This window comes from Oryctolagus cuniculus, chromosome 2 (genome assembly GCF_051225735.1).
Source record: "Oryctolagus cuniculus isolate XC-2025 breed Fujian yellow rabbit chromosome 2, ASM5122573v1, whole genome shotgun sequence".
Classification (NCBI taxonomy): Eukaryota; Metazoa; Chordata; class Mammalia; order Lagomorpha; family Leporidae; genus Oryctolagus; species Oryctolagus cuniculus.
In genome coordinates, this window is record NC_142868.1 from 174,943,386 (window position 1) to 174,968,108 (window position 24,723).

General features: G+C 45.1%; 1 protein-coding gene across 10 annotated transcripts in view; it reads right to left on the reverse strand.

The window, feature by feature from the left end:
• LTBP1 (latent transforming growth factor beta binding protein 1) overlaps positions 1-24,723 on the reverse strand; it is a 446,285-nt gene that overhangs the window by 266,105 nt on the left and 155,457 nt on the right. For 9 of the 10 annotated variants that reach the window (XM_051843010.3, XM_008254559.5, XM_089326552.1 and 6 more), the window contains exon 4: positions 15,039-15,208. In XM_051843010.3, coding sequence (XP_051698970.3) covers positions 15,039-15,208 — 170 coding nt within the window. Of the gene's footprint in view, positions 1-15,038; positions 15,209-15,712; positions 15,999-24,723 lie in introns of those variants that run through there. The other variant, XM_089326553.1, reaches the window with a different exon arrangement.

Here is a 24,723-nt window from a genome sequence, read left to right on the forward strand (position 1 = left end):
GTTGTAGTATGTGCTTGTGCCTACAATGGTGAGAATCACGGAGGGAGAGGCCTCTTAGTTGAGTCAAAAGAATGGAAGATAAGAAACCAGGAAGGGTTTTCTAAGAGGGAAAGACATAGGTATGCAAGTGAGGACTGCTGGATGTTGTTGGGGTGTTCTGCTGGGCGCTGCGTGGATGTGGCCATGACGTGAGGTCAGGCTGGGTCTAGTCGGAAAGGACCTGAATTTCCTTTAAGGAGTTTGGTTTTATCAGAACTTGTGTCCTAAGAGTTAATTGGATTGTATAGAATCATAATTCTCCAAGTGTATGGTGGAGACGGTCTGGGACCCTGGAGGGAAGTAACCCTCACTGAAGCTTGCGAATAAGCCATGAAGTGTATTCCTTGGGAAATGAATAGCCCAGTGGATATCTCTCTGGTTAGTCAGACTGGCTCCTCCATGTACAAACAAACAGATGTTATTTATGGAAATGGTGAGTGATAGACTGGTAGCAAATGCCTCCATTTACTTGCTCTTTGAAAAACAACAACTGTGGGGATAAATAAAACCTAATTGTGTTCCAAAATTAAGGGACAGAAAATTTGAGTCATGTAGGATGTACCTAACCCCCTATTTCTATAGGAGGCACCTGCAAACCAGCCCAACGGTGTGAATGCTACAGATGCAGGACAGGTACATGTTGGCTACTCTGCTCTTTTTTCTGCCTCACATTTAACAGCAAAGTCTTGATCTTGTCCATTTCACATGTGCCTGGGATGCCAAGGATATGAGACCTAAACTGATGCTGATGCGAAGACTGGCACAGGATCCTTGAAGGGAGACAAAGATTATTCACACGTAGGGGAAAAAAATGTGTCTTTGAAATGATTTTCACTCTTGGGACTCTTAGAAAGAATATCATCTTGAACTGTGATGCTCATCACCTTCCCCAAAAAAATATTCCCAGGCAAACTCATTGAAGTCTCTCCAAGTATAGTTCCCATGATGGCTTGGATTCTGCATCATGACGGTGGATTATGTTTTCGATCCAAAATTGAGAAAATAGGCCCAGTGAGCTCCTTGTGTTTGTTCTTTCCTTCTTTCAATGGACCAGTTGAAGACGTGTCTTCTGGATGGATGTGTTTCTTCAGCTCTTCGATCACAGCATTTCATGTGTCATTGTCCATTCTGGATGGCACAGCGCTGGTCAGCATTCTGGTGTTCAGGATTAGGGGCAGAGGCAAGAGCTCCAGACATATTGCAGACAGGTAAATTTCAAATATTGTAATCACAGAACAGCCCTGTGTGGGTGCAGGCACACCAGGACCAAGGTGTGTGTCCCATCACCGTCTCTAGTTCATGGGGAATGAGAGCCTTGTTCAACAGTAGGCCAGAGCCTAGCCTGGACTATCCTGGGTGTTCCTCATCCCTAAATTAAGAAGTATGCCTGAGGAGGTACTTTTCTCTGAAGGGAGGAGAGAACTTCCACTTTGACTATGACCTTGTCTGAATATGATCAGAGTCGGCGAACTCAAAAGGCTTCCATAGCCTTAGCAACTCATGACTAGAGCCTAGGGAGATTTCTGACACCATAAACAAGAGTGTCAAATTGTTAAGTCAACAACAGGAGTCACTGTGTACTTACTCCTCATGTGGGATCTGTCCTTAATGTGTTGTCCAGTGTGAAGTAATGCTATAACTGGTACTGAAACAGTATTTTACACTTTGTGTTTCTGTGTGGGTGCAAACTGATGAAATCTTTACTTAATATATACTGAATTGATCTTCTGTATATAAAGAGAATTGAAATTATGGGGGGGGGGAGCCATTGTAATCCATAAACTGTACTTTGGAAATTTATATTTACTAAATAAAAGTTAAAAAAAAAAAAAAAAGAAAGAATGGGAACACAGCGGGAGACAGACAACTGGAAGGGCAGAGAAGTGACTTTGGAAATTTATATTTACTAAATAAAAGTTAAAAAAAAAAAAAGAAAGAATGGGAACACAGCGGGAGACAGACAACTGGAAGGGCAGGGAAGTGACTTTTAGTCAAACAGCTAACAACTGGAAGCCACCAAGCCTTAAAGGAGTCCAGTGCCCTCCGGCTTCTGTTACTTCCATCAACAAGATGTAGCAATTTTCCCTGACACCCAAGACAGATACTGGGAACTTGACAAAATTTAAATTCTATTTAAGAGGGAAAAAAAAAAAAAAGATGTCAAAAGATAGGGCAGAGAAGAAAATCCAAACATCCTAGGCCCTGAACAAGATATTTGGAGTCACTTGAGCCACCAGGCTGGAAGTAAATGTCTTGATATGCCTGAGGGATTCCAAGGTTTTCATTCAGGCAATGAAAATCCAGAATAAACAAAGTTATAATTTGAACGCATCATATAAGGTTTAAGATGCACTAAGGACATTGAAGATACGAACATTTTTGCAACTGCCAGGTCAACTCTCAAGTTCAATGGAATCAACTGAAGGAAAATCTGTTGAAGCAATCAGTTATATAGAAAACCAGGATTTTAAAATCTCCAAGTTAATTTGGAGTTATAACACCAGGGATTCTAAGTTTTCAGAATACCAATTCTCTCATTCACTTCCTTTTTTAATGCAAATGTCTCTCTGGCTCAGTTTTTGCATGAATCCATCCATTGGCCCCAACTACTTCCCCAAGGGATTACTGCAATAGATCTCATTATTGGGAAAGATTTCAACCTAAAAATCTCTTTACTCAAAGCCATCATGTTACACCTGGCTATGCTCTAGTATCATGTGATAAATAAAATTGAGAAATGATTAGGTGCCAATAAAAATGAATTACTGGATATGCCACTACACATTGTAAGTTTCTAGCTGTCAGTTAATTCTTCTTAGGTTACTCATTTTCAACTTTGTCTTTTACTCTCATCAAGATAGGACCTGCCTTGTTGAACATTATTGTGTGTGTGTGTGTGTGTGTGTTTACAGGCAGAGTGGACAGTGAGAGAGACAGAGATAAAGGTCTCCCTTTTGCCGTTGGTTCACCCTCAAATGGCTGCCGTGGCCAGCGCGCTGTGCTGATCTGAAGCCAGGAACCAGGTGCTTCTCCTGGTCTCCCATGCGGGTGCAGGGCCCAAGAATTTGGACCCTCCTCCACTGCCTTCCCAGGCCATAGCAGAGAGCTGGACAGGAAGAGGAACAACCGGGACAGAATCCGGCACCCCAACCGGGACTAGAACCCGATGTGCCAGCACCACAGGTGGAGGATTAGCCTATTGAGCCGCGGCGGCAGCCCCATTATCGTGGTTTTAAAATATGTCCACAAATTCCTTGATAGTTCTTTCTGCAAGAAGTAAAATCTAATCTCCTCCCCTTTGCATGGATTGGTCTTTGTAACTCCTATCTAAAGAACAGAATAAAACCGAAGTTACAGTTACTGGTTTCAGAGACCAGATCACAAAAGGTACTGCTTGTCATTTCAGGCATGGAAAGCCAAGACTCTGTGACAAAAAAATATCCTACACGGAGGATCTCTGTGAGACCTCAGAGGAAAGAAAGGATCATCAAAGAAGGAGACACTCTGCTCTGAAGGGAGAACATCCACTTTGTTTATGAACGTGACCAAATACCGATGGAGTCTATATTCACAAAAGGCTTCCATAGCCTTGGCAGCCCATGGCAAGAACCTCGGATGATCTGAGGTCATAAAAAAAAAGTGTTAATTGTTAAAGGAACAACAGTAGTCACTGTGCACTTGCTCCCCATGTACGACCTTGTCCTTATTGAATTGTAATAAAAGAATCAACTGCAAATTGTCTACCCAAACTGTACTCTATATGTTGTGTGTGTGCATGGGTGCAAATTGTTGAAGTCTATGATTAGCATGGAGTTCGTCCTCTGTATATAAAGTCATACTAAAAATAAACCATAATGAAGAAGGAGATGGGGGGCCAGTGCTGTAGTGCAGTGGGTTAAAGCACTGGCCTGAAGTGCCGGCATCCCATATTGGTGCCGGTTCTAGTCCTGGCTGCTCCTCTTCCGATCCAGCTCTCTGCTGTGGCCTGGGATAGCAGAAGATGGCCCAGGTCCTTGGGCCCCTGCACCCACATGGGAGACCCAGAAGAAGCTCCTGGTTCCAGATTGGCACAGCTCTGGCTGTCGCGGCCAATTGAGAAGTGAATCAGCGGATGGAAGACCTCTCTCTCTCTCTCTCTCTCTCTCTCTCACTACCTCTGCCTCTGCCTCTCTCTGTGTTAACTCTGACTTTCAAATAAATAAATAAATCTTTAAAAAAATAAAAAAGGAAATGGGAAAGGGAATGGGAGGTGAGATGGGAACTGGGGTAGGGTATGGAGGAAAGAACCACCATATTCTTAAAGTCCTATCTATGTAAAAATGCATTTATTAAAATGAATCTTGATGTGAATGGAAGGGGAGAGGGAGTGGATAAGGGGAGGGTAGTGGGTTGGAGGGACGTTATGGGGGGGAAGCCATTGTAATCATTATTCTGTACTTTGGAAATTTATATTCATTAAATAAAAGTTAAAAAAAGACAGGATTTATCGACAAAGTGAAGGAAATAAAAAAAATTAAAATTAAAAAAATGTATTCATTAAATAATTTTTTAAAAAAGTATTGCTTGTTTGTCATCTCTGTGTACCTTCTGTTGCATCACTCTCTGGAGTGAGTGTATTTCCAAGCTGGGAGGACAACCAAGCAGCTTATAGGGAGGTCCTAGTGGCCAAGAAATGCAGTCTCCTGCCATTGGTCATGGAAGTGAACCACCTTGAAAGCAGAGCTCCTGGCCCCAGTCGAGCCTTCAGATGACAGCAGCTCCTACTGATAACCTGATCAAAACTTCATCAAAGAACCTGTGCCATGATCAGCCAGCTCCTCTGAATTACTGATCCATGGAAACTGAGATGTGTTTCACTTCAAGTCACTAAGGTTTGGAGTAATCTGCTACACGGCAATAGTTAAGATAAAAATACACTCCTTTTCTGCTTTTTTCCTAGATCTGGAGAACACAGAGGCAAAAATTATAGACTTTTCTAAATACACAGAGCACTGTATGCATGATGACAGCCTACAAACTCAAATACAAACACCAATCATGTCAGCTACAACCATACCCATTTGTTAGACAAGGAAATCACCGAAACAGTCATCAGGGTCATCAGCTTGACCAGGGTCACTTTGTGAAGTGGAGGTGGGATTTCAGTACAGCCCCTTGTTCTTTCCTCAACACTCAATGCCTTTTCTACACTTGTAATGAGCGTTACTATAGATACCATGTAAGGATCTAGCTTGACGTGACCATAACCACGTGGCTCCAACCGCCATCCTTCCCTCTTTGTGACCCCGCTAGTCATCCCAAACCTCATACGGTAAACAAGGTCACTGAGATAACCTGTGTCTCTTAGGTGATGCCCAGAATGTTACCATCTCTTGAGAAAGTCCGGGTACACTCCAATTAGCCAGAAGTCACCTTTATTGATAGATCCCTTTTCTCCTGCCAGTGGCTAAAGGGTCTGCTTGTTTTGCAGCCACTCAAGATTAGCATCAACCCATAAATTCTGGATAAATTACACTTTGTGAAATCCTGGATGTGTGCCACTTTCTAACGTCTCAGGACCCATCTGTCTTTGGTGGCTGGTTCTCATATACAGGGTTTTCCCAAACAACTAAGCATTCAGGAAGGCTGGGATAAGGGAAGCAAACACAGATTGAGCACCTGATATCTTATATCCTTCATCTCGCTTCCTTCTCACAACAAGCCTAGGAAATACGTGTTAAAACTTTTATTTGACAAAGAAATTGATATGGTAAGGGACAGGATACAATAAAACCACTCACAGCCTCCACCCTCAAGGGTGTTGAAATGTCAAGGGGAAGAAAAGACACACACATACAGAGGAATGCCACCCAATCCACCTACCTCACAAGGCTGTGGCAGGCACTGTATGAAATGATGGATATAACTCATAAGCTATAAATCATCAGGCAAATGTATGAGGCTAGTACTTCCTGTGGTGAGTTCTTAATGCAGCGACTGTGAGAAGCGCTCACACCAGGAACGACACTTCACCAATGATATATCATAGCACTACATCTGTGAGCGCTTCTGAAGTCAGGGAAATGTTCATCTCAGGGTGTTTTCTTTCATGAACATAAATACTATTAAAGACTATACTGAAGGCAGTCATTTGGCTTAGCGGTTAAAACTCCACTTGAAATGCCTGCGTACAGCATCAGGGTGCTGGCGTGAGGCTCCCAGCTCCACTCCCAGCCCCAGCTTCCTGCTGCCCTGCACCCTCAGAGGCAGCAGGTCACGGCTCAAGTAGTTGGGTCCCTGCCACCCATCGTTAGGGCCCTGCCACCCTTGTGGGAAATCCAGATTGAATTCCGAGCTCCCAGTATCAGCCTGAAGATTCTATGGTATACTTCATCCCTACATCATTTCTAGATATAACTTGACTACTTGACTCTTTGAAAGGTATCAAAACAGATTTCAACCAGTTGTAGGAACCTACTGATGAGAAAGGCTTACTTCGCATTTTAGTAATTTTGTCAAGCTAAAAAATTCTTGCCAGTAGCTCTATTCTCAGGTAACAAATACTAGTTAAGACAAAGGAAAGAGGATGAGAGGGAGAGCAAGAAAGGAAAGAAGGGAATATCATTCTGTTCTTGAAATTCTATCTACAAATCACATTCCATCTGTTAAAAACTAGTTAAAAATTAAAGTAAACTTTTTTTAATTAAAAAAAAAACACCACACTGTTGGAAGAGGCATTTTACCTAGCATTTAGGATGCCTGTTAAGATGCCCACGACCACACTGGAGTTCCCTACCCACCTCTAACTCCTGACTGTAGCTTCCTGACAGTGCAGTCCCTGGGAGGAGGCAATGAAGGTTCAAGTGTTTGTGTTCCTGCCACACACATGGGAGACCAGCGCTGAGTCCCCAGCTACCAGCTTTGGCCCAACGTAGTCCCTGATGTTGTGGGTCTTTGAAGAGCAAATAAACAAGTTAAAAAAAAAAAAAAAAAAACCAACCAGGGGCCAGCGCTGTGGCATAGCGAGTAAAGTCACCGCCTGCAGTGCCAGCATCCCATATGGGCACTGGTTCGAGTCCTGGCTGCTCTACTTCTGATCCAGCTCTCTGCTATTGCCTGGAAAAGCAGCAGAAGATGGCCCAAGGCCTTGGGCCCCTGAACCCATGTGGGAGACCCAGAAGCAGCTCCTGGTTTCAGCTCCGGCCATCGTGGCCAATTGGGGAGTGAACCAGCGGAGGGAAGACTTCTCTCTGCCTCTCCTTCTCTCTGTGCAACTCTGACTTTCAAATAAATAAATAAATCTTTTAAAAAAGCATATTTTGCTTTGAAAGTCCTACATATGTAAGACTTGACAAATATTTAAATATAATCAGATTTTGACTTTGTACTCACCTAAGTTAGAGCTAGTGGCCCTTTTTTCAAAGAATAAGATTGTTTGGACAACTATTAATTCATACTTTAGATCCTAACTTAAACGTGAAGTTTATATACGAGACTTTTTAAAGACAAATAATGTGCCAGCATTATAACATAACATTGAATTCACGCATACAAATTACTGAGTGCAGTGGTTGGCACAGAAAAGTGCTAAAGAGCTAAAGACGTTGGAGCCAGCATAGTATCTTTAGTAGGGACAAATAAGCCTATGTTCAACTTTTCTAACTACCTGACCCTCAGTGACAAGAATACAATTCACAATTCCTTCAACAGGTTTTTGAACGCAGAATCTATGTTCTCAATGTATACTAAGGTGTGGTTTGCAAACTGGGATCTCGGACAAGAAATATTATGAATCACTTTCTCTGCTAAGAGTCTTGGAAAAACTCCTTTAAAGAAAGGCATCTAATTTTACTGCATTTCCATGTTCAAGACATGGCCCAGCACGCCTGGTACGTATTTAGACAATACTGCATTGTGGCTACCAGAAAACATGACTAAATGGGAGATAAAGGGATTTCAAGAGTCATATTGAGAAGGATCCCCCATCAGCAGTCACTCACGAACTGAAACCAAAAGTCCTCCACTCCACGCCAGCAAGGGTCCCTGAGGCCAACTCAGAGTGCTTCTGTTAACATCCCTACGGGGACTCAGGCCTGATGATGACAGCACACCAGGCCCTCCCAACCCCTGGCGTTCCAGGGATCACAGGGAACTGATGGAACTGACCCACTCACCCCTCTCGCCATCTGCCACTCCATCCCAAGCTTTCTGAGAAGTGAGAGGGAGCAGAGGGCGTACAGAAGTCAGAGCCATACAGGGAATGCAGAGAAGATGTCAAACAGCTGGGTTTGCCCTCTCTGGAGGGCAGTCTTGGGTGCCCCGTGTAATCGGGACATGCAGCTGTTAGAGAGCAGCGTAGAAATAGAGCACGCGTCGGCTGGGGATGTGCACTCTGGCAGGTGAGAGGGTGTGAGAGCGAGGCTGTGCACAGCAACAAGCAAGACGCAAGCACCACAGGAGCGGACGAACAGCAGCCACGTAAGCCAGAGCGCACGGAGCCTGGGCACACATTTCAGCGACCGGAAGCATGTGAAGAGCCCACAGCGCTTTCAGCGAGCATTCCAAGAGGGAGCCTCACAGAGCTTATTTGAAAGTGCACACGGTTATTAAAACATCTGCATTAATTTCAAAAAAAAAAAGTCTTGTACCAAAAGAAATATTGTTTAATTCCATTTGTTTCCCAGGAGCTTTCTGAAATACCCCTGTATGTTACCCGTCCCCAGCCCTTTCCAGAAATGCTGCTCGCTGTCATACTTCTAAGACAGATGCTCCTGGCTGCTTCAGTTTTTTCTTCTGTACCAAATTACTCACTGTTTAATTCTAATATACAGGTTCCTTTAGACAGATTCTGATGCATCTAATTCAGGCCTCATCATCCCTGACTAGGGAAGCTCTTCCACCAGGCTACCTTATAAAGAGCTGGCCAGCCTCAGACTGGGTTTTCCAGGGCCAAGTACCTACCCGTCTTCTAGCCTGCTGTGGCCAGAAGGTGAGGCCACCTGGGGCAGCACCTCTCCCGGAGATGATCTTGTCTGATCACAACACTTAACTGCTCTCCTGGGACGAACAGTGATCTGCCCGTCACTGTGGCCATTCCCTATTGGAATGGATATGGAGGACAAACCGCAGATAACAAGAGAGCTGGCAGTCAGCAGACCATACGTGTGCCTTCTCAGGGTAGAAGAAACAGCAAAAACATCCAGCGCCTCTCACAGCCTTCACTCAGAGCTGGCACACTCAGCCCACCCTTGCTCCTTTGGTCCAAGCAAGTCATGTGGCCAAGCCCAAAGTCAGGAGCAGTGGGGTTGGAAAATCCACTAAACCCAGGAGGAAGCCATGGCAAGAGGGGCAATGGGAAAGAGAACTGTGTAGAAATCATGCAATCTACCATTTTTATTATTCATTCGGGGATGATTACAATGCAAGAAGAAAAAAGACACAGGTCAGAGACACATTCGTAACAAAAACATATCTGCCTCCTTTTTCCCTATTAAAAACAAATCAAAGCACACTGAATTACTCCTGCATGTTTCATTATACATCTGCAGTTACACACACACACACACGCAATATTTTTTATTGATGAATAAAGGAAAAATTATAAATCAAAGGATTTTGTTTGGAGGGAGGACGATTCTGTAGCCTTGTTGAGTAAAGCAGACGCCGACTTCAGGCCGGCTACTCGCGGAATGTAAGCTGCAGCGTGGGCGGACGTCTGCCTCGCCGGACCCCAGTCAGGCGGCCGCCGACGGGAGTGCACCTGTAGCCATTAAGGGGCGTTCATCCAACAAGGCACACAGCTGCGGGTGCGAGCTTCCAGGCCTTGGGAGGAGAGAGCACTCAATCCCACACAAGAAGCTGGGAGGCCGGCAACTGCAGGCAGCCCTGGCCGCCGCCCTCTCACCTGCTCCAGGCAGGCTTGGCTGCTTGCACCACGGCTCTCTGAGTCTGTTTCTGGGACACAGGGGCTTTGAAATAATCATGGTGTTTCCCACAGAAGCAGCCACTGCCTATTGCAAATGTGTAAGCGAGGACTTTCAAAGAGCAAATGTACGTGGTGCCGTCAGGGCTACGAGATGTTTTAACATCTTACTGAAACACTGTATGCGTACCAAGAAACGCACAGAAGTGTACAGATTAAATGAGTTTTTCGGCTTTGGATCACATTCATAACCAACATCCAAATTAAGAACAAAACATTACTAGTACCAAATAGCCCTCACTATTCTTCCTTTATGGATAGGAAACCAAAAAGACATTTTAACAATGCACACACATAGATAGTTGGTTGAACATGTGGGTGTATATATTCGCACATCCATCATACACACACACACTTCACGGTTTAGACTTTGCCTGAAGAATTACTGAACTATAACCACCCTGCAATTACCTCTTACGGAAGAAACTTCTCCTACCCAGAGCTGTTGTTCATTTATGTCTCCTTTGTATGGGAACAAAGAAGAAATCGGGCAACCGGGTTTCAGTTTCGGTACTTTTCAATTTCAACTTTAAAGGGGCTAAAATTCAGTAAATATTTTTAAATAAACAATGCAGAAGTAAAAATCACAGACAGCCATAGCAAAGTCTTAAGAAATAAGAATGGGGCAGGCATTTGGCACAGCAGCTAAGAGGCCACTTCGGATGCCTGCATCCTATACTAGAGTGCTCGAGTCCCAGCTCGGCTCTGGATTCCAGCTTCCTGCTAATGTGCATCCTCGGGAGGCAGCAGGTGACTGTTCAAGTTCTTGTGTCCCTGCTACCTACATGGGAGGTCAGGAATCAGTTCCTGGTTCCTGGCTTCAGTCTGGCCCAGCCCTAGTGTTGCAGGCTTCTGGCAAATGAACCATTAGATGATATCTATATATCTTTCTCTCAAATACAAATTTTTTGAAAAAGAAATGTCACATAAAATACTGATCCTTCCCTTAAAAAAGGGACAGATTCACTAAAAGACAGCTGTTTTCAATGTGAAGGGCGCCCTTGTGCAAGAAGACTAACTCATGAGATGACAAAGCAGGCTACTTCAATTCCCTTGGGAACATCCCACAAGCAGTACTTCGTACAGTCTTGTTTATTATGAATCAAAGCTATCATTTCAACTCTAACAATGACTAATTCCCTAGGAATCGTGTTCCCATTCAGAAGTAAAAGTCAAGCAAAAACCCTCCATTTCTGCCAAGGAAATTCTAAGGCTAAGTAGGTACCATCTCTTTTCTTTTTCTTATGCAGGTTTTTCTCCTCCCAATCTGTTGCTTTGCAGTTTCCCCTGTGCAAACTGTCAATTTATGCTTGTTTTCCTCCCGGTGGGGGGGGGGGCAGAGGGTGGTGACAGAGTGCGATTCTAGAATATTCTGGAGCCATACTAAAGATTAATTTTGCAGTAACTTCAATTCAATTTCAACACCCAGAAATATCCTTGAGTTTGCTCCTTTGTTATGAAATCTTAGGCCCTTGAGATTAAAACTTCTCTCTGCACTAAAAGCTGCCCACAGAGGAACTTAAACTTAGAAAACTGTTCTCAGAAGGTTTTCCTTCACTGTTGTCATATTACTGAATAAGCTTCGTAAAAGCATTTATAGTCTATCCACATCTACCATTTCCCAGCTACCTTAAACTGTGTGGCCACTCACATTCATATCCACATACCTTCTTGATCAAACAGCTCTTGGAGGAAATACCACTCCCTACTTCCTGCCTCACGGAGGCACAGCGCCCAGCACAAGACTGCTTAAGTTGTAGCCTATGTTTTGCTTCATTAAACTCATCACCCCCAAACCCCATCCCCTTTCTGGCTTATTCTGATCACTGCTCTTTTCTCTTGCCAGGTGTCAATACCAATTCATTTACCTGGGCTTGTACAATGCGACTCTTCCTAATTTGAATTGATTAAGTTATATAGCACGGAGCTCTGGGTACACATCACCATCACCTCTTGCTAGGTATCAACAGTAAATCTACCAACTAATAATTTGCTCTTTCAGACTACCCCCTTTATCACAAATCCCTCTTCAAGGGGGAAAATGGCACCTGTTCTTTACCAACCTAAGTGTTTTCTGTAGTCCTATAGAGCTATTCAAAGGAAATGGTCAGTGAACTGCTTTGACACACACCAACCCTTCAATTTCATCCCACGACCTATCATACCCAACTAATAGTATTGTCAGTCTTTCGTACACATTCAGAATCATCTGCTTCTGTTTGACCATGAAATCTTTCAGCACAATGAGAAATGCATCTGTCTGCAGTTGGTATCTTCTATAAATGTGAAAATAAAGAATATTGAGAGGTACTTTTCCTCAAACTTCCCCTATTGACTTTTCCTTGCTTCTGCTGCACACAGGTTTCCTCGGAGCCTCCACCTGTGGCTAATGCAGAATGGCAAAGTAGAGAGAGAGAACGCTTTTAGTTCCTTCCTATTGTTTATACCTGCTTTCCACTTTGAATCTCCCTATTGTCATTCTCACTCAATTTTGCTATTTCCATATTCGTTTTTTTTTAAAGATTTATTTATTTGAAAGTCAGAGTTATACAGAGAGAAGGAGAGGCAGAGAGAGAGAGAGAGAAGAGAGGTCTTCCATCTGCTGGTTCACTCCCCAATTTGCCACAATGGCTGGAGCTGCACCGATCTGCAGACAGGATACAGGAGCCTCATACAAGTCTACCATATAGGTACAGGGGCCCAAGGACTTGGGCCATCTTCTTTTGCTTTCCCAGGCCTTAGCAGAGAGCTGGATTGGAAGTGGAGCAGCCAGGACTCGAACTGGCACCCATATGGGACGTTGGCACTGCAGGCAGTGGCTTTATCCATTATGCCACAGCACTGCCCCAATTGTTCATATTCTTTTTTTTTTTTTTTTGACAGGCAGAGTTAGACAGAGAGAAAGGTCTTCCTTTTGCCGTTGGTTCACCCTCCAATGGCCGCCGCGGCTGGTGCACTGTGGCCAGCGCACCGCGCTGATCCGATGGCAGGAGCCAGGTACTTATCCTGGTCTCCCATGGGGTGCAGGGCCCAAGCACTTGGGCCATCCTCCACTGCCCTCCCGGGCCACAGCAGACAGCTGGCCTGGAAGAGGGGCAACTGGGACAGAATCCGGCGCCCCGACCGGGACTAGAACCCGGTGTGCCGGCACTGCAAGGCGGAGGATTAGCCTAGTGAGCTGCGGTGCTGGCCGTTCATATTCTTAATGGCCCTGCCACATTACCTTTTATCAAAACTTTCCAGTTGGCCCTCCAGCTCTCAGTAGGGCTCTTGCTCAGCAAAAATAGCCATTTTTCCCTTCCTTTCCTTCCATATGTCTGTTTCAGTTCATTTCTGGGCTTCATTTCAAACAAAAGCCATCTTTTCAGGGAATTTAAGCAGAAAACTTCATCGTTATGGTAATGCATTGGTCTACATCCCTTTAGTAGCACCACACTAGTAAGAAAATACATTTAACCAGAATGAGTAGGAAACGTATAGGTGATACAGATCCTAAATTTAACTTCACATTCTTCTAAAATATAATTTCATCCTCCAGGTTGAGGGTTTGAAATACACACACACACACACACACACACAGTGGGAATTTTAACAGCAAGCATCAATAATCAAAGCTACAGTCTAGTGTCCAATCTTAACACCAGTGGTTCTCCAATCATCTCTTCAGTACACCATGTAGCTCAGAATTCTCTCCCCCATCAGTATAATCAAACTTTGAAAAACGTCCTTCTCACCACACTCTACTTTCAGAGAGCCTCTGAAGAAGGTATCATGGATATGAGACTAAGACCCCAAGGAAAATGAGAAGTACCTCTCTCTGACTTATCTTTTAAATTAGTATTAGAAAAATTTAGACACTCAAGGGATATTCACATTGAGAAAAAACAGGTTAAGTACTTAAATCAAAGGATGTGAAACAGAAGCTCAAAGAGATCTACGTATTCTTGAATGAATGACCTGGAAGAAACCTTGCTTAGGGGCAGGGAGATGGTCTAATGATTGTTCTAGGTCCCCAGGGCTCGCTCTCCACATCATCTCAGTAAACCACACTAACTCTTGCCACCAGAGCATTCCAATAGACAAAACAGGGATGTTCAACCTGCCATTAGATATTGTTTGTTAAATAACCAATTCTGGGGGAAGAATCCATCACATTCAGTTAGGTATAGAAACTGGGAGGTGGAAGAGACATAGGGATCAAATCCACAAAGATAGGGACTTCCAAGGTGTCCAACGGTAGTAAAAACTGTCTTAGCACTTGATGTTTGTTTTGGTGCTCAAAGACAGTCCCTCCCCACCTCACCTCTGGCCTTCTCCTTTCAGTACTGTGGCACAGGTCATCCATCCCGGGGGTGCAGAGCAGGAAGCCACGGGAAGGAGAGAGTAGGTCTCTCTCTCACCTTTGAATGCTCTATGCCTCACTGAATGCTCTGTGCCTCAAAGATGCTGCCAGCAGACACCGATACCGAAACAACAAATCCTCATAAAATCATCACACTTCCCTCCCTTGGGGCCAGGGCTTGTTCTTGCATTGCCCACATAGTGAGGTATTAACCAAGCTGGCCGCTGATACAACACTTCTTTACAAATTCAGAGTAAAATCTGCCACGCCAGCTGCTCAATATGCTAAAAAACTAGGTGGACCTTACAACACGAAAATAGCCACTGTAGGTGAACCTCAGAGAGCAGCCCAGGACATCGCAGCCATTTCACAGGGAATGGATCTTGGCCAGCTGACCAAAGACACATGACTATACCCCAACTTTGAGTAAATGTGTCTCAGAAATGGAGCCATCTCATAGAACTAAATTACATGCAGCTCGCTTCAGATTTCTTTCTAAAATCCAGGAGAACAGCCTTTTCTCAGAAGGCAAGCACGCTAAATACCGCCTGCCTGGCTGCGGCAGGAACCGATGTGGGTTCCTTCAATGACTCTTGCATTTTGTCTACTGTGGCACATTAATGCCATCTGGACAAAATAAAGTGCTTCTACCCTGTGACACCGAAGCGGGAAGACAGTTGACTGGTGCATACTCACACTGAAAAGGAGCCGCGACTGGATCCGGCCCGTATCTCAAAGGGAAGGAGCCTTCAGTGGACTGTTCTCCGGAAATCATCTTCTGGGCTGGAAAGTACTTGGGCTTGAGCACATACTCCTGGCTCTGGCCTCGATGCATCACCACGTTCTGTGAGGACAGCGGCGCCACGCTGGCAAGAAAGAGAGTGCACATAAGGAAACTGATAAGGAACCTTTAAAAGAGAGCTAAAAGGAAAGGAGGAGAAATGCATGGGGCCGGCACTGTGGCCAGAGGGGTTAGGCGCTGCCTGGGACGACGACATCCCATACCAGGGCGCTGCTGCAAGTCCCTGCTGCTCCACTTGCAACCCAGCCCTCTGTGGATGCATCCCGGGGGGCAGCAGATGATGACCCAGGTGCCTGGTTTCCTACCTCCCATGTGAGAGACCCAGATGGAGTTTGGGCTCCTGGCCTCAGCCTGGCCTATCCCTGGCTGTTGTGGGCATTTGGGAAGTGAACCAGTGGATCTAAGAGGGATATCTCTCTCTCTGCCTTTCAAGTAGATGAAACTAAATACATTTTTAAAAAAGCAATCAATTAAACCGATAAAGGAGCATTCATTCCATACAAGAGTCATTTTTTTTTCCAAATACAGTAGCTGAGCACTCACGATGTGTAAGGAACCAACAGCTTACCCTCGGCGATCTCTGCCTGTTGAATCAAGACGCATGAGGAAAGTTGGTTATCACAGGAGCATTTATCAGGGGCTCAGAGCACAGCTTTCATAAGGACTCATGCAAAGCACACTGCATTTATGAGCGTAAGAGGAAAGCGAAGACACACACACCAGAAGGGACATACAAGGGGTTTTCAAAAAGTTCATGGAAAACGCCTATTATGAAAACACTACACATAGATCTCAAAAATTTCTCTGACCCAAGTAAACTTATCTTTTCATTTCACTTTTCCACGAACTTTCTGAAGCTCCCTAGATGTAACCAAGAGGGCAGCACTGGAAATGGGAAGGGGAGACATGAGAAGGAACAGCACAGGAAGGGGGTTTCCAACTTCACCAGTTGCCCCAAATCATCCATGACCAATTAGGGCCAGCACGGTCCAGCGGGGCTTTCCAGGACTGCTTAGCGCTCGCTGGAGGGTTAGTTCATGAACGTCTGAGCCCAGCTTTCCTAATCTGAAACACAGACTCTCTGCCACACAGAGCTAAGAAGAAAAACCAAGCTTGTCAGAAGATGAATATGCGAGACTCAAAATGAACAATTTTAACTCCCTCTTGAAATATCAACTATGATGATGCCTTAGAGATATACTGACTTAATGCTGTCATCGCATAACAATACAAACTGTGCTGTTCAGGTTAAATGTTTTATAATTACTATTTCTAAGAATACAAGAACAAGAAGAACAATTAATCCTAATCTGATCCAACGGCGCGAGTCAAGATCTCCGGGGACTTCTAACCGTAATTACAACCCTTTCACCCTCCTGGCCCAGAGCTTTATTTATCGTGACAGTTCTCTTCCACTGCATGTAACATGTACTTTCAAATAATAAACCTTTACCCACATTCAATCATTCCCTGGGGGACAGAGAGGAAACCATCAGTTACGTAAGACGAATAATTCACAAAAATACACAGAAAATATATCAACTAATTTGAAATATGCAAAAGAGCTACTGGGAGTTTAGGACAGTACATTTAGCAGCAAACCGAGCTACTCTCCAGCATAAGCTGACCCAAAAGGCTGACCCTACTGAGACACCATGTGAGTAAGGGGAAGACATGAGGGGCACTACAGCAGGTCAGTGCAAAAGGTAAACGGTGAAACCACCCGACACACCACACCCTGCATCTCATCGAAAGCACAATCTTGCGTGAACTCAGCCTGCTAGATCCATCCTAGCTGGGGCTGATGACGGAGCCAGGCTGGGACAAGGTGTACCTGAGGCATGCAGCAAGAGAAGAGGCTCAATTAGGTGTTTTCCTCCTAACCACTGGTCTCAATTTATCACTTGAAACCCTGTGGTCTCAGAAAGCCTGGAAAATCCATCATGGGCTTCAGTCTTCCCACATGCAGCATGACGCAAGGACATTCCCTTTGTCGCCAGAATAACGACTCAATTACTAAAGCCTAAGGCTTAACACGATAAACACTGTTGTTTTCATGATGTAAGTGTTGTTTTGAACTTCAAGTATGTTTGGTTGGGATGGAGCAGACGGTGAACAGCTGGGCACATCTGGTGTTGCCTGATTAGGAACCACAAGTCTGTTCTGTCAGCCACGGGTGAAGAGGAGCCTCCTTCTCATCCCATAGACCATGCTGTCACTATGTCACTACCCTGCTGGGACCCCCTGGGAGATGGACAGCCCAGCAGTCCAAGAGACCCTGGGCTGCTACAAGTGACAACTGCCCTGACCAGCACCCATAAGGGGAGCCTGTGGGTATGCCTAGCACTTGAGCTGTTCCCAACTATCCCCTCTTAATTGAAAAGAGTGGAAATAGCAACAAACGAGTCAAACACTATGTGCACGTGGGCTCCTTTCCCCTAAACATATCTGACAGGGAACAAACGTCTAAGACCAAGCCCCACCAGGTCTAGAACTGAAGTGACAACCCCAGGCAGCACTCACTCACAGATATTAGTACTAGGGGCTGGAATCCTGGTACAGAGGGTTAAGCCTCGGCCTGCAAGGCTGGCATCCCATATGAGCTCCAGGTCAACTTCCGGCTGCTCCACTTCCAATCCAGGTCCCTGTTAATGCACCTGGGAAAGGAGTGAAAGATGGCCCAAGTGCTTGGGCCCCTGCCACCCATGGGGGAGGCCAGGTTAGAGTTCTAAGGTCCTGGCTTCAATCTGGTCATTGCCGCCAATTGAGGAGTGAATCAGCAGATGGACGATCTCTATCTCAATCTTTCTCTCTTTCTCTGTCACTCTGCCTTTCAAATAAATAAAATACATCTTAAAGATTTAGTACTGATGGGCCAGCGCTGTGGTACAGTGGGTTAACACCCTGGCCTGAAGCGTCGGCATTTCATACGGTCACAGGTTCTAGTCCCGGCTGCTCCTCTTCCAGCCCAGCTCTCTGCTGTGGCCTGGGATAGCAGTAGAAGATGGCCCAAGTCCTTGGGCCCCTGCACCTGTGTGGGAGACCCGGAAGAAGCTCCTGGCTCCTGGCTTCAGATCGGTGCAGCTCTGGCTGTTGCGGCCATCTGGGGAGTGAACCACTGGACAGAAGACCTCTCTCTCTCTCTCTCTCTGCCTCTCCTCTCTCTGTGTAACTCCGACTTTCAAATAAATAAATAAATCTTTTTTTACAAAAAGGCCAGACAACTGTAAGTACTCCCCAAGTTATAAACACATTGCAAACCTGAGGTTATATAGGTGCCCCACATCTTTCTGCCTGTTTTCCACGTTGACAAGGGTGTAAGCCCAGAGGCTCTGCAGTCAACAGATCCAGACCAAAGCCTACAGCCCCATGGAGAAAACCAACAAAAGTCACAGGCAGACACAGCTGTGGAAGCAGAGGAACCTGTCCCATACCCATCCTACAAGCAGGTATGAAGTCTAATCAACTCAATCTCTTTCCTCCCTTCCTCCATCATGGTGGATGTCACCTTTTCTTCCCACATCATCAAGGCAAATTCGACTCTGGACCACCTCACAGCCACACAAATACACACACCAGCTCTGCCTCCTTCCCTTCTCTTTTTCCCAAGTATTTCAGGAAAATCTCTATATACTGAGATTTTCTTCTTCCTTATTTCCTCTCAGGAAAAAAACACTATCACAAGTCAATGCCAGACTAGTCACAGCAACACAGCTGCCATTCTTAAAGCAAGGGGGAGCAGGGTACTAAAATTGAAGAGAACATCAGATTTAAAATGAAAACCAGGAGGCCAGGGTTGTGGCACTGTGGGTTAAGGTGCTGCCTGAAGCATCAGTATCCCTATCAGAGCACCGGTTCAAGTCCCAACTGCTCTGCTTCCATTCCAGCTCCCTGTTAATGTGCCTTGGAAGACAGAAGATGGCGGCCAAAGCACTTGGGCCCCTGCTACCCACATAGGAGACTCAGAGTTCGAAGCTCCTGGCTTTGGCCTGGCCCAGACACAGCTATTGCAAACATTGGAGGAGTAAACCAGCAGAGAGAAGCTCTCTCCCTCCCTGTTTCTGTTGCTTTGCCTTTCAAATAAACAAATACATAAATCTTTTTTAAAAAATGAAAAGTGTATGGTCTCTGGCTCAAGATGATTGAGGGAAATCATGCATCTCTCTTTCCTCCCAAGAGATCCTTAAAATTATACGTAAAGAATAAAAAGATGGAAGTCCACAGTTGATATTCGGCTATTATGTAATAGCACAGCCACACTAGTTTAAAATGTATAAATACCATGTACTCCTGAAGGACACCTGCCCTAAGCCCCTAGTGCCTCTCTTCTGGCAGATCTTCTACCCCACCGGTCGGATGCCCCTCAGTCCCACAGCAGGAAGTTCATGCGTAGCAGAGCTGGAGATCTGTGCACGGGTCCCTGCTCCAACACTGCTTCTGCTCATCAGCATCTGTGTAGCGCAGGTTCCTAATTATGCTTCTGCACCCTCCACTAATAAACGCTCAAGAGACATTTTAACAAATCTGATTCAAAGTGACTGTTGTAGCTGTGGAGGAAGCCACCTCCTAAAATAGTATTTTTCTAATTTCTTTTACTTCAATCCTCAGTAAGAAGTGGAAGTGCATTTTACATGGAAATTCAGTCCATATCTACACAAAAACACGTCTTATATGACTAAAACAACTTTTACCAAACACTGTTCACCCTTACTATTTCATCTGTTTTTAATTTTTTAAATAGAGGTTTGAACCACTACATTTATTGCATGGTTTCATGACTCCCTAATGAGTAGCAACCAGTAGCTTAAGGACACTGGTCAGGAGTTACTCTGAGGATATGGACAGGAAGAAATCTTCCCTGGGGACCACAAAGGTAATGGATTTATAGACCAGATAAAACAAAGGGTGATAATGAGAAGTAGGGCTCAACACTGGTGTCTTCATCGAAGGCCAGCACGTGAAGATAACTACTCTCCGACTGTAGCAAGCAGACCATCCATCTAGAAGTCAAATCTGTATCCCACTCCAGGAAAAAAGGAGTTTAAAACAGGATAACGATTCAGGAGAGAAGGAGGGGGAAAGGCAGTCATTAGAACAGCCAATAAAACTTAGATTCTGGAGACACACCACTATATGGTGACAAATACCAATGGTGGAGGAAAAAGGGGGAATCTATTCAAATGTGAGGTCCAGGAACATTCTCCTTCAAGAGCTGTTGGCACTGAACAAAGAGGAAATGAAGAAACCCACACACCCCACTGGCTTTGCAGGAGTGGTAGCTCCATAGAAAAAAGTGTTGTACCAGCGAGCAGCAGCCCATACTGCCGACTCTGGTCATACGAATGCACAGAACTGGATGGAGGAGGCTGGGACATTCTGGACGCAGAAGAGAAGTAGAGCACAGACTTGGAAGGTTACTCATCTTAACAATCATGAAGGGGGGCCAGCACTGTGGTGCAGTAGGTAAAGCCGCCGCCTGCAGGGCCAGCATCCCATGTGGGTGCCAGTTCGAGTTCCGGCTGCTCCACTTCCAATCCAGCTCTCTGCAATGGCCTGGGAAAGCAGCACAAGATGGCCCAAGTCCGTGGGCTCCTGCAACCACAGGGGAGACCCGGAAAAGGCTCCTGGCTCTGGATCAGCACAGCTCGGGTCGTTGCCGCCAATTGGAGAGTGAACCAGTGGATGGAATATCTTTCTTTCTTTCTTTCTCTCTCTCTCTCTCTCTCTCTCTGCCTTTCCTTCTCTCTCTGTGTAACTCTTTCAAGTAAGTAAATCTTTTTTAAAAAATAATGATGAATGATGAAGGGTCATGAGATAACATTCATGACCTTGACAGACAAAGTTGATACAAGAAACTGAAGCTTAAAAGTGCTGTTTAGTTCAGAGACGGGGGCAGAAAATCAATGACAAACACACAATGACATTGGGATGAAGGCTAGTGACAAGTAGTAAAGTAAATAAGCTCTATCCTGGCTTTCTAAGTCAAGAAATTGTGAGACCACATCTAAAGTGAATCAATCAAGAAGTGGTTGTGTGGAGGTGACTACCGCAACAGCTTCTAGGACTGGAGGGTTAAGAGAGTGAGTAGCAGGGACCAAAGGGAAGCACCTCCAAGACTCCAGAGACACTTCTGAGAGCTTCAAGCCTGGTTGACTGGAAGGATATTATTGGTTCAAGGCCAAGGGGAGAAGCAAGAGCAAAGAGGTGCATGGAATCAGAGCAGTCAGAAAGCCCAGTCTGTGAGGAAGGTGATTACGTGAGCTTCAGAGACAAACTCGGGACAGCTCTCTGGGGAGCAGTTAGGGACAGCCTCCAAGTGGATGAATAGTGAGGCTCTAAGAGGGGCCAACATCTGCAAAGGCAAAAACGTTTCTGGAAAAAGGAAAGGGAACATGGAACCTCACAGCCGTGGAGATATTCACACTGAGCGGTAGGGGCACACAGAGAAGACAGGGAAAAACTGAGACGAGGAAGACAGGAATCCTGTAGATGCAGAAGGGAAGAATGCGCCCAGGAGGAAGGAGGGGAGAACGCCAGCAAACTGCCACAGAGAAGGCAGACACCCACAACTGGAACAGGCTCTGGGCTTGGTGCTAGGTGGCTGCAGCGCCAACAGTGTGGTGTCGGCAGCAGCGGGAGTTGAAATGTGACCGCGCAAGGAGGAACCCTGGATGGGGAAGATGCTTGCGACACACAGAAAAGAACACGAGACACAGGCCAGAGGTTCAGGGATGGCTGGTTGTCTAAGACTGAATCTATGGAAACCTCTGGATCTGTGTAAGCAGAGGGAAACAATTGCATAAAACGACTTTCCTTAGAAGAAAGGATTAGTCACACACTATTTACACTGCCGCCTTCCGAGTGGCAATCGTTGGCGCACGGAGGAACTAAACTTTTCCATATTTCCCCTGAAGCCATTATGTGACCTTTGGAGAGGGTGGGAGGATCTGGCAAAGCACACAGATCTTTGCACTTAAGAAAAGGGCTTTGGACCTCACAGAAGGGAACCCCAGCAGGCCATGAAAAGCTTCCCCTAGAAGGCCGGCCTGACAGCATCTGACCCTCTCCCTGCGGTGAGCATCCTCAAGTTTACAATCAGGAGTCAGAGAAAGCAGACCAGGGACGCGGGAGGAGGCACGGCAAGGTCGCCTCGAATGTTCAGGGCTCGTTTCCCGGCACAAAACTCAAGTGACCATCTGCACCCTGGCTGCCTTCAAGTTGTTGAGACGCGTAGGCGAATGCTACTCCAAGGGAGGGAGAGCACTGGAGCATGTGTTTAAAACCAGTTAGAAAACGGTTTCGTGGAGAAAACCTCTTCCCCACCGAGCATTCAAGGACAAGATGCACTTGGGAAATGACAAGGAAAAAGCAAACCATTGGGCAGATGCCACATGGCAGCATCTCTCTCTCTCTCTCTCACTCACAGACACACACACACACCACATAAAGGGGGACAAGTACGTATGGTCCGAGAGTAATCCATAGACTTACCTATCAGGTCACAAGAGAATTAGGGAGCTAAAAGGCTGCTGCTGAATGAACAAAAGACAGCACAGAGAGTAATCAAGCCAAAACAAGGGAGAACGGTAGGATGCCAAAATCAATAGTAGAAATAGAAAGAAACAAGCACACTCAGAGCCCTGAGAACGGCAGGATGGTGACCACCACGCTGAAAATAAAAGCGTTAAGGGAGAGCCTATAAGAAACTGGCCTTAGGAGTCCAATAGATGAAAGAAACAGAAAGAATTAAGATATTAAAAGTCATGAAAGGCAGATGAGGGGGGAAAGAATATTGAAAATAAAGAAATTTTAGTAGTTGTCATTAATAAACATGGTTGACACCAAATAGTTTTGGGATTAACTTTCCTTTACCAGTGGTTCTTCCCCACAGGGTGAATTTGCCCCATGGGGACAGTTGGCAATGCCTGAAGGTATTTTTAAGCATCAAAATTGGAAGATGCCCTGCTGACAGGGAAGTTGCTGGACACCCTAGTGTGCACAGGACAGCCCCCCACAAGACGTAAGTAGCCAGCCCACAATGTCCAAAGCCAAGCTTTTACATGTGCCACTGTCAATCATCTTCATCTAATAGACACTTACAGACACTCTACCCAATAGCAGCACAAGTACAAACAGAGTCTTGACCAAGACAGAGCACATTCTGGGCCATATAACAAGTTTCAACAAATTTTAAAGGGCCTGATAAAATATGTTCTACGGCCATAATAGAATTCAGTTAGACAGTAATAGAAAGCTCTGGAAAATCCCCAAATATTTGGAAACTAAGTATCACACTTCAAAATAACCAATGAATCAGAGAAGAAATCATAAGGGTAACTAGAATTTCTGAACTGACATTAAAAGTAAAAAAATCAACCTATCCCAACTTTCAGGATCGCCTTAATCAATACCAGTGGGTAAAGGGAAGTTCTAAACACCTATGTTAGGAAAAACAGAAAAGCCTCAAATCAATCAGCTCCCACAAAAAACTAAGAGGGAAAAAGGTGAAAATGAGAACCAAAATATGCAGAAGAAATAATAAAGATCCAAGCAGAAATCAATGAAACCGAAAACAAAAACCAAAACAAAAAAAAACATTTTTTTAAAAGAACCAAAGGCTCTTAAGAAAAATAAAGAATAAGAGAAGCGACACCCCTACCAACAACAATGGCAAAAGGTCTAATGAACCAATCTGAAGGTGCCACCTTTAGTTAAAGTTAATATTGTGTGTCAGCCTAGGTTTTTTTGTATGAGATCAACACTCAGACTGGTACATTTTTATGGAAGCCAATCTGCTTACTCAATCTGGTGGACCAGCCAAACAAATGAAACCCTGATGTTGTTCACGGGGACCAGCAACTTTGAGTCTCCCTCTGCCACCAGGCTTCAGGATGAAATCACTAAAACTTTGAACTGAATGAATTATTTAATAAGTAACTATTGAATAAAACGTCAATAACTAAAGTTCTTAGTAAAAAAAGAAATGAGCTGCTATATTGGGTTATTTGGGATAGCTTCCCTGAACCCAAATTAAAAAGGAATTGTAAGGGCAGGAGTTTAGCCTAGTGGTCAAGACTCCAACATCCCACATCAGAATGTGTGGGCTCAATACTCAACTCGGGCTGCCGACTCCAGCTTCCTGCTAATGCAGACCCTGGCTGGCAGTAAGTTATGCCTCAAATAGTTGGATCTCTGCCACCCATGTGGGAGACCTGGACTGGGTTCCCAGCTCCTGGCTTTGGCTCCAGCCAGGGACACAGCAGGCATTTGGGGAATGAACCACTGGGCAGGAGTTCTCCGTCTGTCTTTCGTTGATGCCAACTCCAGAGAAGTCAGCCAGGTATGTAGTTCTAACCCCCATATTGCCACTTCAGATTTTTTTTTCGTCTTGCATTCTAATGCTCTTCACCTTGTCAGCTGTTCCTTAAGCCACAGTATGAGATTTCAGCTTCTGTATCCTTAATATGTTAGGTTCGCCAAGAATCCTGTGAGGACTTAACATCCGGTTTGTCAAATGTGGGGGACAACCTCTCTCCTCTCACCCACTGACCTGGAAAGCCTTTTATACTTCATTTTGTT